Below are 13,944 nucleotides of genomic sequence, written 5' to 3'. Positions count from 1 at the left end.
ACTTCATACTGCATAATACATACTACATACTTCATACTACATAATACATACTACATACTGCATAATACATACTACATACTTCATACTGCATAATACATACTACATACTTCATACTACATAATACATACTACATACTTCATACTGCATACTTCATACTACATAATACATACTTCATACTACATACTGCATACTGCATACTTCATACTACATAATACATACTACATACTGCATAATACATACTACATACTTCATACTACATAATACATACTACATACTTCATACTGCATAATACATAATACATACTTCATACTACATACTGCATACTGCATACTGCATACTTCATACTACATAATACATACTTCATACTACATACTGCATACTGCATACTTCATACTACATAATACATACTACATACTTCATACTGCATAATACATACTTCATACTACATAATACATACTACATACTTCATACTGCATAATACATACTACATACTTCATACTGCATAATACATAATACATACTTCATACTACATACTGCATACTGCATACTGCATACTTCATACTACATAATACATACTTCATACTACATACTGCATACTGCATACTGCATACTTCATACTACATAATACATACTACATTATACATACTACATAATACATACTACATACTGCATAATACATACTACATACTTCATACTACATAATACATACTACATACTTCATACTACATACTTCATACTACATAATACATACTGCATACTTCATACTGCATAATACATACTACATACTTCATACTACATACTGCATACTGCATACTGCATACTTCATACTACATAATACATACTTCATACTACATACTGCATACTGCATACTGCATACTTCATACTACATAATACATACTACATAATACATACTACATACTGCATAATACATACTACATACTTCATACTACATAATACATACTACATACTTCATACTACATAATACATACTACATACTTCATACTGCATAATACATACTTCATACTACATACTTCATACTACATAATACATACTACATACTTCATACTGCATACTTCATACTGCATAATACATACTACATACTACATACTTCATACTGCATACTTCATACTATATACTGCATACTACATACTTCATACTGCATACTTCATAATACATACTACATACTGCATACTTCATACTGCATAATACATACTACATACTACATACTGCATAATACATACTACATACTACATAATACATACTACATACTACATAATACATACTACATACTACATACTGCATAATACATACTACATACTACATAATACATACTACATACTTCATACTGCATAATACATACTACATACTACATACTGCATAATACATACTACATACTTCATACTGCATACTTCATACTACATAATACATACTACATACTACATACTGCATAATACATACTACATACTACATAATACATACTACATACTACATACTACATACTTCATACTGCATAATACATACTACATACTACATACTGCATAATACATACTACATACTTCATACTGCATAATACATACTACATACTTCATACTACATAATACATACTACATACTGCATAATACATACTACATACTTCATACTGCATAATACATACTACATACTTCATACTACATAATACATACTACATACTTCATACTGCATACTTCATACTACATAATACATACTTCATACTACATACTGCATACTGCATACTTCATACTACATAATACATACTACATACTACATACTGCATAATACATACTACATACTTCATACTGCATACTTCATACTACATAATACATACTTCATACTACATACTGCATACTGCATACTTCATACTACATACTACATACTACATAATACATACTACATACTGCATACTTCATACTACATAATACATACTACATACTTCATACTGCATACTTCATACTACATAATACATACTTCATAATACATACTACATACTTCATACTGCATACTTCATACTACATAATACATACTTCATACTACATACTGCATACTGCATACTGCATACTTCATACTACATAATACATACTACATACTACATAATACATACTACATACTTCATACTGCATAATACATAATACATACTTCATACTACATACTGCATACTGCATACTTCATACTACATAATACATACTTCATACTACATACTGCATACTGCATACTGCATACTTCATACTACATAATACATACTACATACTTCATACTGCATAATACAAACTACATACTTCATACTGCATACTGCATACTGCATACTTCATACTACATAATACATACTACATACTACATACTGCATAATACATACTACATAATACATACTACATACTGCATAATACATACTACATACTTCATACTACATAATACATACTACATACTTCATACTACATACTTCATACTACATAATACATACTGCATACTTCATACTGCATAATACATACTACATACTTCATACTGCATACTGCATACTACATACTTCATACTACATAATACATACTACATACTTCATACTGCATAATACAAACTACATACTTCATACTGCATACTGCATACTGCATACTACATAATACATACTACATACTACATACTGCATAATACATACTACATAATACATACTACATACTGCATAATACATAATACATACTTCATACTACATAATACATACTACATACTTCATACTGCATACTTCATACTGCATAATACATACTACATACTACATACTTCATACTGCATACTTCATACTATATACTGCATACTACATACTTCATACTGCATACTTCATAATACATACTACATACTGCATACTTCATACTGCATAATACATACTACATAATACATACTACATACTCATCGATCAGACAGTACGCAGAGCGTTTACCCACAATGCATTTCGCTCCTGCCCGAGCTGAAATCAGCCGGCCTGAAGCTGATTTCTCTTAAGCTCTAAACTCTGTAAACTTTAGCAACATTTGAAACATTTTCAGGTGAGAAAGTAGTCGTTTAGATCCCCAACGTGTTGAAAACCTGACAAAATACCGGCTGTTTACTATTTTGTTCCCACGAATTCGGCGCTACTAAAGCTAGCCGCAGTGAGCTAACGCACTTCCTGTTATTTTCACAAAATAAAATACCCGTTGCCTTTTATCATAGGGAAAGCCATTACCATACAATTGGTGCTTTTGTTTTGAAAACAGGAAGTGAACCTACCCTCGTTGTAGCTAGCTTGAACCGTTTTGACAGGAAATGACGATCGGCGACGTCACGTTACGTTGCATCTTGGGTAGTTTGAGTATGAGTAGTAACCTCATGATGCATACCCAACATTTAGGAGAATCTAGTATGCATCCGGGAACTTAAAAAAAGTTAAAGTTAGTATGAGTAGTATGAGTAGTAGGAGAAGTTGGCGGTTTCGAACACAGCCTGGGTCAGGTGACCTCCCCGCTCCTCAGGCAGCCGAGGGTCTGAAAGGAGCGCCTGTCCCAGACGGACCCAGAGAAAGCCGTCCATCTGTCCCCCTCAGGTGTCCTCTGCGCTGCTCACGTGTCTGTTTGATCCAATCCAATCCAATTTTATTTATAAAGCACTTTACAACAACATCAGTTGACCAAAGTGCTGTACAAAAATAAAATTAAAATAAAAACAAAGAAAATTTAAAAGAATAAAATACAAGAATAAATCAAAAGGCACAAAACAGCAATATAATTTAAAACAATAATAATACTAATACTAAAAATAGCAATTTCACATTTCAACATCTCACATCGATGTTTGACGATGATGATCATGATGATGATGATGATGATGTCATGATGATGGTGGTCTCGTCTCTCTGCTTCAGGCTCTGAGCTGTGCTCCTACGAGTTGGCGGGCCATAAATACCCGGGTCTCCCGGAGAGGTTCACCAGATGTCCCAAACTTCCCGTCCCACCCAGGTACGTCCCGCCGCCGGCCCTGGGCGCCTCTGCAGCTGTCTGATCTCTGACCTCTGACCCCTTGTGTCCTCAGTAAGCCCCTGCCGGTGTTTAACCGCTGCACGCCGGTGGACGTGTCCTGCTACGCCAAGTTCGCCGAGGCCGTGGTGACGTTCGTGGGCGACACCAGCGTCCTGCACCGGCTGATCGCCGGCGTCGCCGCCAGCAAGGAGATCATCATCGGGCTGTGCGTCCTCGCTCTGGGTAAGAAGCGCGGGCTGTGATGTCACTTCCTGTGAAGCCGCGGGTAGCTCCGCCCTCACCGCTGTCCTCCGTCCTTCTTTCAGTCCTCTCCATGATCCTCATGGTGATCATCCGCTACATTTCCGCCGTGCTGGTCTGGATCCTCACCTCGCTGGTGATTCTCGGCTCCCTCGGTGAGGTCACTTCCTGTCTGATAACTGATGTGGCCATAGATATGTATAGAATGGCTAGATGTGTTACGTCTGAGTTTAGAACGTCCGCACAAGTCGGCCATCTTACCACAGGGTGAGATGTCCAGGAGACAGCCAGACCTGAGGTAACCATAGTTACGGGAAGTGATCTGCTCTGACACTATTACTCTGATTTTACATTATTTTACATACTGAAAGACCCTGTGCGATATTTTATTTATTCGGTCATCTGTGCAATAATTCACGTCACTACTGTGCAATATCTTATCTGTTTATGGTCAGACTATGTGCATACAATGTGTAATTAACACAAGTGTAGTGCAATATGGGCAATAACTCAACCATAGTGCTAACTTATTTTATTTAACTCTCTTTACTTTGTATATCTTGCATAGCCTATATTCTTTTTTACACTTTGTTTTAGATTATTCTATATTAATTATATTTTAATGCTATATTATATGAATTATTCTATATTATACTGTATTTTAGATTTATAGAGATCCTATGTGTGTGTTTGGAGCTACTGGGGACTTGAATTTCCCTGAGGGAGTCATCCCAAGGGGTAAATAAAGTTCAGTCATGGGGCAAATAAACGTGAAATATTTACGTTTTTATTTAAAAAAATAAATACGGACTTCGTCTGTAGTGTGATAATTAGCTTACTGCTTTGATGTTTATAATAACCTAAACGTTTGAGAATTAAGCAAGTTATGAATGTTTGAATGTTTCACCATCAACACAATGTTGGCGGCGAGAGAGCTGCCTGTGGTAAGATGGCCGCCATCTGCGAACGTTCCACTCCGTTGCCCAGCAACGAGGACGAGACATCTAGCCCTTCTATACATATCTATGGTTCTATACATATCTATGGTTCTATACACATCTATGATTCTATACATATCTATGCAGCAGACCAGCTATTATTTCAGTGTGCCTAGTCTGAAGAAGAGCTATAATAGGTCGAAACGTTGCATATTTGGCACACTATTTTATTTGTTTATTTAATTTTTCATAAAAATAAAAAGACCAAAAAAATAAATATAAATATAACAAAGCGTTAGGGTTAGACCAAAAACATAAAAAAAATGACAAAGACCAAAAAAAAAATTCAAAACTAAATTTATCCGTTTTTGGAAGTTTATTTCGGTTTAGTTTAAAAATGATGTAATTGTTTTTTCTTTAATATAGTTAATTGTTTCCCCCTTTGGAAACCCTCCCTAAGTTGTTTATTTCATATTTTTCTTTTTTTTTTAACAAAGATTTATTATTTTAAGTACTGTTTCCAATTAGGAAACCCTCCTTTCGTTGTTTAAAAATAATTAAATGGCGGACGAGACATCTAGCCATTCTACACATATCTATGAGCTGTGGCGCCGTGTGAGTGCCGCTGTGTTTTACCTGACCTGTGTGTGCCGTCTCAGCGGGGACCAGCGTCCTCTGGTGGCTCTACATCGACCACCGGCTGTACGGGAACGACACCACTGCCAAAGTGCCGAAGGAGGCCAAGGAGGAGGCCAAGGAGCAGCTGAGTGGCGACAGCGGGCAGGCGCTGCTGGTGTACGCCGTCTCCGCCACCGTCTTCACCGTACGTATCTCAGAGTCAGGCGGCGCCGACGCCCGGTGGCGCCCTGCTGAGCCTGTGTCTGTGTGCAGATCATCCTGCTGCTGCTCATGCTGTTCATGAGGAAGCGCGTGGCGCTGACCATCGCGCTGTTCCACGTGGCGGGGAAGGTCTTCATCCACCTGCCGCTCCTCACCCTGCAGCCCTTCGTCACCTTCTTCGCCCTCCTGCTCTTCTGGATCTACTGGATCCTGGTGCTGCTCTTCCTGGGAACCTCCGGTAGGTGTTCTTACTCGTGTTCTTACTCGTGTTCTTACTCGTGTTCTTACTCGTGTTCTTACTCGTGTTCTTATTCGTGTCCTTATTCTTGTTCTTACTCGTGTCCTTACTCGTGTTCTTATTCTTGTTCTTATTCGTGTTCTTACTCGTGTTCTTACTCGTGTCCTTACTCGTGTTCTTATTCTTGTTCTTACTCGTGTTCTTATTCGTGTTCTTATTCGTGTTCTTATTCTTGTTCTTACTCGTGTTCTTATTCGTGTTCTTATTCTTGTTCTTATTCGTGTCCTTACTCGTGTTCTTATTCTTGTTCTTATTCGTGTCCTTACTCGTGTTCTTATTCTTGTTCTTACTCGTGTCCTTACTCGTGTTCTTATTCTTGTTCTTACTCGTGTCCTTACTCGTGTTCTTATTCTTGTTCTTACTCGTGTTCTTATTCGTGTTCTTATTCTTGTTCTTATTCGTGTCCTTACTCGTGTTCTTATTCTTGTTCTTATTCGTGTCCTTACTCGTGTTCTTATTCTTGTTCTTACTCGTGTCCTTACTCGTGTTCTTATTCTTGTTCTTACTCGTGTCCTTACTCGTGTTCTTATTCTTGTTCTTACTCGTGTCCTTACTCGTGTTCTTATTCTTGTTCTTACTCGTGTCCTTACTCGTGTTCTTATTCGTGTTCTTATTCTTGTTCTTACTCGTGTCCTTACTCGTGTTCTTATTCTTGTTCTTATTCTTGTTCTTACTCGTGTTCTTACTCGTGTTCTTATTCTTGTTCTTATTCTTGTTCTTACTCGTGTTCTTACTCGTGTTCTTATTCTTGTTCTTATTCGTGTCCTTACTCGTGTTCTTATTCTTGTTCTTATTCGTGTCCTTACTCGTGTTCTTATTCTTGTTCTTATTCGTGTCCTTACTCGTGTTCTTATTCTTGTTCTTACTCGTGTTCTTACTCGTGTTCTTACTCGTGTTCTTACTCGTGTTCTTATTCGTGTCCTTATTCTTGTTCTTACTCGTGTTCTTACTCGTGTTCTTATTCTTGTTCTTATTTGTGTCCTTACTCGTGTTCTTATTCTTGTTCTTATTCGTGTCCTTACTCGTGTTCTTATTCTTGTTCTTACTCGTGTTCTTACTCGTGTTCTTATTCTTGTTCTTATTCGTGTCCTTACTCGTGTTCTTATTCTTGTTCTTATTCGTGTCCTTACTCGTGTTCTTATTCGTGTCCTTATTCTTGTTCTTACTCGTGTTCTTATTCGTGTTCTTATTCTTGTTCTTATTCGTGTCCTTACTCGTGTTCTTATTCTTGTTCTTATTCGTGTCCTTACTCGTGTTCTTATTCTTGTTCTTACTCGTGTTCTTATTCGTGTTCTTATTCTTGTTCTTATTCGTGTCCTTACTCGTGTTCTTATTCTTGTTCTTATTCGTGTCCTTACTCGTGTTCTTATTCTTGTTCTTATTCGTGTCCTTACTCGTGTTCTTATTCTTGTTCTTACTCGTGTTCTTATTCGTGTTCTTATTCTTGTTCTTACTCGTGTTCTTATTCTTGTTCTTATTCGTGTTCTTACTCGTGTTCTTATTCGTGTTCTTACTCGTGTTCTTGCTCGTGTTCTTAGTCGTGTCCTTACTCGTGTTCTTACTCGTGTTCTTATTCTTGTTCTTACTCGTGTTCTTACTCGTGTTCTTATTCGTGTTCTTACTCGTGTCCTTACTCGTGTCCTTACTCGTGTTCTTATTCGTGTCCTTACTCGTGTTCTTATTCGTGTTCTTACTCGTGTTCTTACTCGTGTTCTTGCTCGTGTTCTTAGTCGTGTCCTTACTCGTGTTCTTACTCGTGTTCTTACTCGTGTTCTTGCTCAGTTCTGCAGCGGTCAGTCTCACATTTTCTCCTGCTGTGTGGTTCTTTAGGGAACCCGGAGCAGAACGAGGAGACGGGGCTGACAGAGTTCAGACTGACGGGGCCTCTGCAGTACCTCACCTGGTACCACGCTGTGGGTCTGGTGTGGATCAGCGAGTTCATCCTGGCCTGTCAGCAGATGACTGTGGCCGGAGCCGTGGTCACGTACTACTTCACCAGGTGAGTCCGGTTCTGTTCGGTTCTGTCCGGTCCTGTCCGGTTCTGTTCGGTTCTGTCCGGTTCTGTCCGGTTCAGGGTTTTCATCTCAGAATCAGGGCTGGACAACGATTAAAACTTTTATTCTAATTAATCACATGATTTCCCTGATTAATCACGATTAATCGCATTTGTACGCAGAATCCCAAAATGAATCCAAAAGTAGTGTATAGCTTTTAGCATTTAGCTTTATTTTAAATGTGCTGCCATATGAATGAAAGTGCCATAACATTTGTTGTGCAAACACACTTTTAACATCAGCATCTTTCTGTAGTTTTTATGTAGAAGCCTCGCTCCACTGTCTGTTTCCTTGAATGACTTGCTGCTATCAGTTGTGTGTTTTGCCTTTAAGTGATATTTTAGACTGGAACTACTACGCTGAGAAGACAATTCAACTTGGCAGTGTTTACAGATGACTTTGGTTCTGTCGACTCCGCCGTCTGGAAGAACTTTAACATGAAAATGGCCGAGTAAAAGTTCCGTACCCTTCTCCATGTTTGGTGGATCCACCGATTACTTTCTTTTCCTGTTCCACAGCAGACAGCAGCAGACTTTTACAGAATAAAAGCCTGTGAGCAACACACTTTTACAAAATAAAAGCCTGTGAGCAACAGACTTTTACAAAATAAAAGCCTGTGAGCAACAGACTTTTACAAAATAAAAGCCTGTGAGCAGCAGACTTTTACAAAATAAAAGCCTGTGAGCAGCAGACTTTTACAAAATAAAAGCCTGTGAGCAACAGACTTTTACAAAATAAAAGCCTGTGAGCAGCAGACTTTTACAAAATAAAAGCCTGTGAGCCACAGACTTTTACAAAATAAAAGCCTGTGAGCAGCAGACCTTTACAGAATAAAAGCCTGTGAGCAACAGACTTTTACAAAATAAAAGCCTGTGAGCTACAGACTTTTACAAAATAAAAGCCTGTGACCAACAGACTTTTACAAAATAAAAGCCTGTGAGCAGCAGACTTTTACAAAATAAAAGCCTGTGACCAACAGACTTTTACAGAATAAAAGCCTGTGAGCGACAGACTTTTGCAAAATAAAAGCCTGTGAGCGACAGACTGCAGAAACAGAGACCGGACTCACTGCCATCAGACTTCTTTCACCAGGTCTAAAACAGAACTTTGTGTTTCAGGGACAAGAACCGGCTTCCGGTGACCCCGATCCTGTCCTCAGTCCTGAGGCTGATCCGGTACCACCTGGGCACCGTCGCCAAGGGGTCCTTCATCATCACGCTGGTCAAGATCCCCCGACTGGTACTCATGTACATCCACAACCAGCTGAAAGGACGGGTAGGAATGGTCAAAGCCCAGTGGGTTTATTCTGCTGGGTTCTGCTGGGTTCTGTTGAGTTCTGCTGGGTTCTGTTGGGTTCTGCTGACCCGATGCTTGTTCCCCAGGAGAACGTCTGCGCCCGCTGTTTGCTGAAGTCGTGCATCTGCTGTCTGTGGTGTTTGGAGAAGTGCCTCAACTATCTCAATCAGGTAACCCTGCCCCCAGGTGTCCCAGGTGTCCCGTCCCTGCCCTGCTCCCCGGTGTCCCAGGTGTCCCCGCCCTGCTCCCCGGTGTCCCCGGCCTGCCCCCAGGTGTCCCCGGTGTCCCCACCCTGCCCCCAGGTGTCCCCGCCCTGCTCCCCGGTGTCCCCGCCCTGCTCCCCAGTATCCCCGCCCTGCTCCCCGGTGTCCCCGCCCTGCCCCCAGGTGTCCCCGGTGTCCCCACCCTGCCCCCAGGTGTCCCAGGTGTCCCCGCCCTGCTCCCCGGTGTCCCCGCCCTGCCCCCAGGTGTCCCCGGTGTCCCCACCCTGCCCCCAGGTGTCCCTGCCCTGCTCCCCGGTGTCCCCGCCCTGCTCCCCGGTATCCCCGCCCTGCCCCCAGGTGTCCCCGGTGTCCCCACCCTGCTCCCAGGTGTCCCCGCCCTGCTCCCAAGTGTCCCCGCCCTGCTCCCCGGTGTCCCCGCCCTGCTCCCCGGTGTCCCCGCCCTGCTCCCCGGTGTCCCTGCCCTGCCCCCAGGTGTCCCCGGTGTCCCCGCCCTGCTCTCAGGTGTCCCCGCCCTGCTCTCAGGTGTCCCCGCCCTGCCCCCAGGTGTCCCCGCCTCACCTGCGTCTCTCTCTCCCCAGAATGCGTATGCAGCCACAGCCATCAACAGCACCAGTTTCTGCACGTCCGCCCGCGACGCCTTCGTCATCCTGGTGGAAAACGCTCTGCGCGTCGCCACAATCAACGCCGTTGGAGACTTTGTGCTCTTCCTGGGGAAGGTGAGACGGCGGCTGGTTCTGATAACCAAATAAAGAACCAGAGCAGTCACAGTTAATCAAATGTCTGTGTGAGCTGCAACAAAAAGCTCGAACATAAAACAGAAGTTTACAAAAACCAAGATTAAAAAGATTTTTTGCTGCTTTTTGAAAGAGATCAGAGGGGAATCTCAATAATCCAGAGCTGATAGAATAAATCCAGCTCAGAGACACGATGGGACTGAGCTGTGATATATTTCTGAAGAGATAAAAACAAGAGAAGCAGAGATTTGACACGAGCATCCAAAGTGAAAGCTGAGTGGAAGGTTAGTGGAAAGAGAAGTACAGCTGAGTGTCATCTGCATAGTGGGAGGATGTGTCCTTAAAGAGGGGGCAGATATAACAGGAACAATAAAGGCCCCAGAACTGAGCCCTGTGGGACACCGTAGGAAAGAGAGAAGTGGAAGAGGGGCTGTACTTAGAGGCAGATAGATATGAGTATAAATGAATGAAACAACCAGGATAATTAGAATCAAGGAAGGAGGAAATATCACAATGTTAAGCTCAACAGTCCTGTTCCAAACACGTCTCAGGTGTGATCCATCAGGACATCAAACTCATGATCCAGCCTCAGAGTAACATCTGACACATTATTTATTGAACAGAAGCAGAAAACACCGATATATTTATCTGTTTCTTTACTCTAATGGTGACAAAGACAGATCCCGAGTTCACCAGAGCAGAAACCAGAGCCTCATCTGTCTGTGTGTTAAATCCGCCCTCTGATTTACAGATTCTGATCATGACGTCGACAGCGTTCGCCGGCGTCCTCCTCCTGAACTACCAGCGGGATTATGCCGAGTGGCTGCTGCCGCTCATCATCGTGTGTCTCTTCTCCTTCCTGGTGGCTCACTGCTTCCTGTCCATCTTTGAGATCGTGGTGGACGTCCTCTTCCTGTGCTTCGCCATCGACACCAAGTACAACGACGGCACTCCAGGGAAGGAGTTCTTCATGGACAAAGCTCTGATGGTGAGTCGGCAGCTCGCTGAACGCAACAGCGTCTGGTTCCGTCGGGTTCCGTCTGGTTCCGTCTGGTTCCGTCTGGTTCCGTCTGGTTCCGTCGGGTTCTGGGACATCTTTTGCGAACACACATGATGTTCCTGTTTCTCTTTTGATCTTCTTCCCTGACTGGACGCTGTTCTTTACCAGTCTTTGGCCACACCCCCATCCTGTGACCACACCCCCATCCTGTGACCACACCCTCCTTGTCTGACCCTTTCTGTTTGACTCCGCCCCTACAGGAGTTCGTGGAGAGCAGCCGGCGGTTGGAGCGTGCGGCGGAGCGCGGCCGGAGCCGGGTGAAGGAGGCGGCGTCTGAGGGGGCGGAGATGAAGCCCATGGTGAGTGAAAGCAGTGCTGGAGGGGGCGTGGCCAGGCGGAAAAGCTCGTCACAGGGGGCAGGGCCACACTGGGATGAGGGTGGGGAATGGGAGGAGCTTCAGGAGTTCCAGGTGTACTACCTGCTGGTGGGGGTGCTGGTGGACTGGGTGCTGACGGAGCAGAGCGACTTCGTCCTGTGCCTCAGCGAGGACGTCTTCCTCTTCCTCTGCATCTACTTGCCCACCTCCACCCTCTTCCTGTTTGTCAGCCTGCTGCACACGCCAAGCCCCGCCCCCCTCGCCAAGGCCGCTGCTAAATCAGCCGCCATCGCCTCCGCGTGCTAACGTTGCCATGCTTACTGACGCATGCTAACAGACACTGATGCATGCTAACTGATGTATGCTAACAGAGACTGATGCATGCTAACTGAGGCATGCTAACAGATGCATGCTAACTGAGGCATGCTAACAGAGACTGAGGCATGCTAACTGAGGCATGCTAACAGATGCATGCTAACTGAGGCATGCTAACAGAGACTGATGCATGCTAACTGAGGCATGCTAACAGAGACTGATGCATGCTAACTGAGGCATGCTAACAGATGCATGCTAACTGAGGCATGCTAACAGAGACTGATGCATGCTAACTGAGGCATGCTAACAGACACTGATGCATCATCTTCACCACCATCCTCATCCCTGCTGCTCTGGAACTGAACTCAGTGACTTTATGTTTGCATCTGATTTGTTTTCTACTTTTGTATCTTTTTTTAAAGACGATATATATTTTATAAAGTTGTGCAGCTGTGAGTCTGTTCGGCCTTGTTTTTGTCACCGAGGTGCTTTAACGAAGACCAGAACTCAGCAGGTAATCACCGTGGTTACCGTACACCTGGCTTCACACTCAGATGACCTCTGAGTGACCTCTGAGTGACCTCTGAGTGACCTCTGAGTGACCTGTGTGTTTTAGGGAAATTATGAAAACCTTCGACAGAGAACCAATATTTCTATTTTTAACTTTACAGATTAATTTCATGGTGTCACAGAGAGGTTCTTGTGGTTCTCTGTGGATCTTTCTGCAGGCATTAATCAGGTCTTATGTACAGTTGTTGTCTGCTGGGTTCTGCTTCCTCCTCCTTCAGAGTCACATCTGTCCAGATGTGGATACAGTCTGAGCACCCAGAGAGGAGTTTACCGTCTGGAATGTAAAACCATTTTAGATCTGTTTAACGTTACTTTGCTGGCCTGTTTGAATGAAATTAAAGCTGCGTTTCCACCACCGGATCCCTAAAAGCAGCCCGGGTCAGCAGGGGGCGGGGCTTCAGGGCCGAGTCTCCTTCGTGTTTAATCTCCACAGATCATCAAATCTGTTGAGGGATGGATGTAGATAAACTTAGAGTCTGAAGCTCAGCAGCAGCTCCACCCAACGCTGTGGGAAGGTGCAGCTGAGCCACTTCAGACTGTAAGGAAACACATCCAGAGTCTGTTCAGTTCCAGTTTATGTACACAGGCTATATTTCTAGATTTTTATATTTCTATTTTATTTAAGAATCCTGTTACAATATTGTTGTTGCATACTTATTTGATCTTATCTTTTATTATATTTGGACATCCAGGGCGGGCAACAAAGCAAAGAATTTCATTGTACAGGTAAACACGTTTCTAACTGCACATATGATAATAAACCTTTGAATCTTGAATCTTGAATTAAAAAGACCCTGGGCCTGCTGGTATCTCAGTTTTTGGTGGAAACGCAGCTCAAAGGACTGATTTCTCCGGCAGTGAGAGCTCAGACATGTTTACCTGTAACACACTGAGACACGAAACCACTGAACAAAGTTCAGGCCAATCAGGTGGACTTCTCCCTGCTCAGACTCATTTCCCATGATGCTCTGCTCTCACCTCAGGCCGCCGTTTTAACCAGCTGTGCTGTCAGGTGGTCGCCGGGACGTTAACCATGTGCACGTTT

General features: G+C 42.8%; 1 protein-coding gene across 5 annotated transcripts in view; it reads left to right on the top strand.

Annotated features, from left to right (window-relative positions):
- slc44a1b (solute carrier family 44 member 1b) overlaps positions 1-13,944 on the top strand; it is a 51,992-nt gene that overhangs the window by 34,871 nt on the left and 3,177 nt on the right. For 3 of the 5 annotated variants that reach the window (XM_075482034.1, XM_075482035.1, XM_075482036.1), the window contains exons 5-15: positions 3,899-3,992; positions 4,066-4,235; positions 4,319-4,408; positions 5,851-6,014; positions 6,083-6,269; positions 8,160-8,328; positions 9,502-9,658; positions 9,766-9,849; positions 10,482-10,619; positions 11,389-11,625; positions 11,898-11,996. In XM_075482034.1, the coding sequence (XP_075338149.1) occupies positions 3,899-3,992; positions 4,066-4,235; positions 4,319-4,408; positions 5,851-6,014; positions 6,083-6,269; positions 8,160-8,328; positions 9,502-9,658; positions 9,766-9,849; positions 10,482-10,619; positions 11,389-11,625; positions 11,898-11,996 (1,589 nt within the window). Of the gene's footprint in view, positions 1-3,898; positions 3,993-4,065; positions 4,236-4,318; positions 4,409-5,850; positions 6,015-6,082; positions 6,270-8,159; positions 8,329-9,501; positions 9,659-9,765; positions 9,850-10,481; positions 10,620-11,388; positions 11,626-11,897; position 13,944 lie in introns of those variants that run through there. The other 2 variants (XM_075482032.1, XM_075482033.1) reach the window with 1 other exon arrangement.

Source organism: Odontesthes bonariensis, chromosome 13 (assembly GCF_027942865.1).
Source record: "Odontesthes bonariensis isolate fOdoBon6 chromosome 13, fOdoBon6.hap1, whole genome shotgun sequence".
In the NCBI taxonomy this organism is placed as follows: Eukaryota; Metazoa; Chordata; class Actinopteri; order Atheriniformes; family Atherinopsidae; genus Odontesthes; species Odontesthes bonariensis.
The sequence above is the reverse complement of the archived record's forward strand: the minus strand, read 5'-3'. Positions and strand labels throughout refer to the sequence as shown.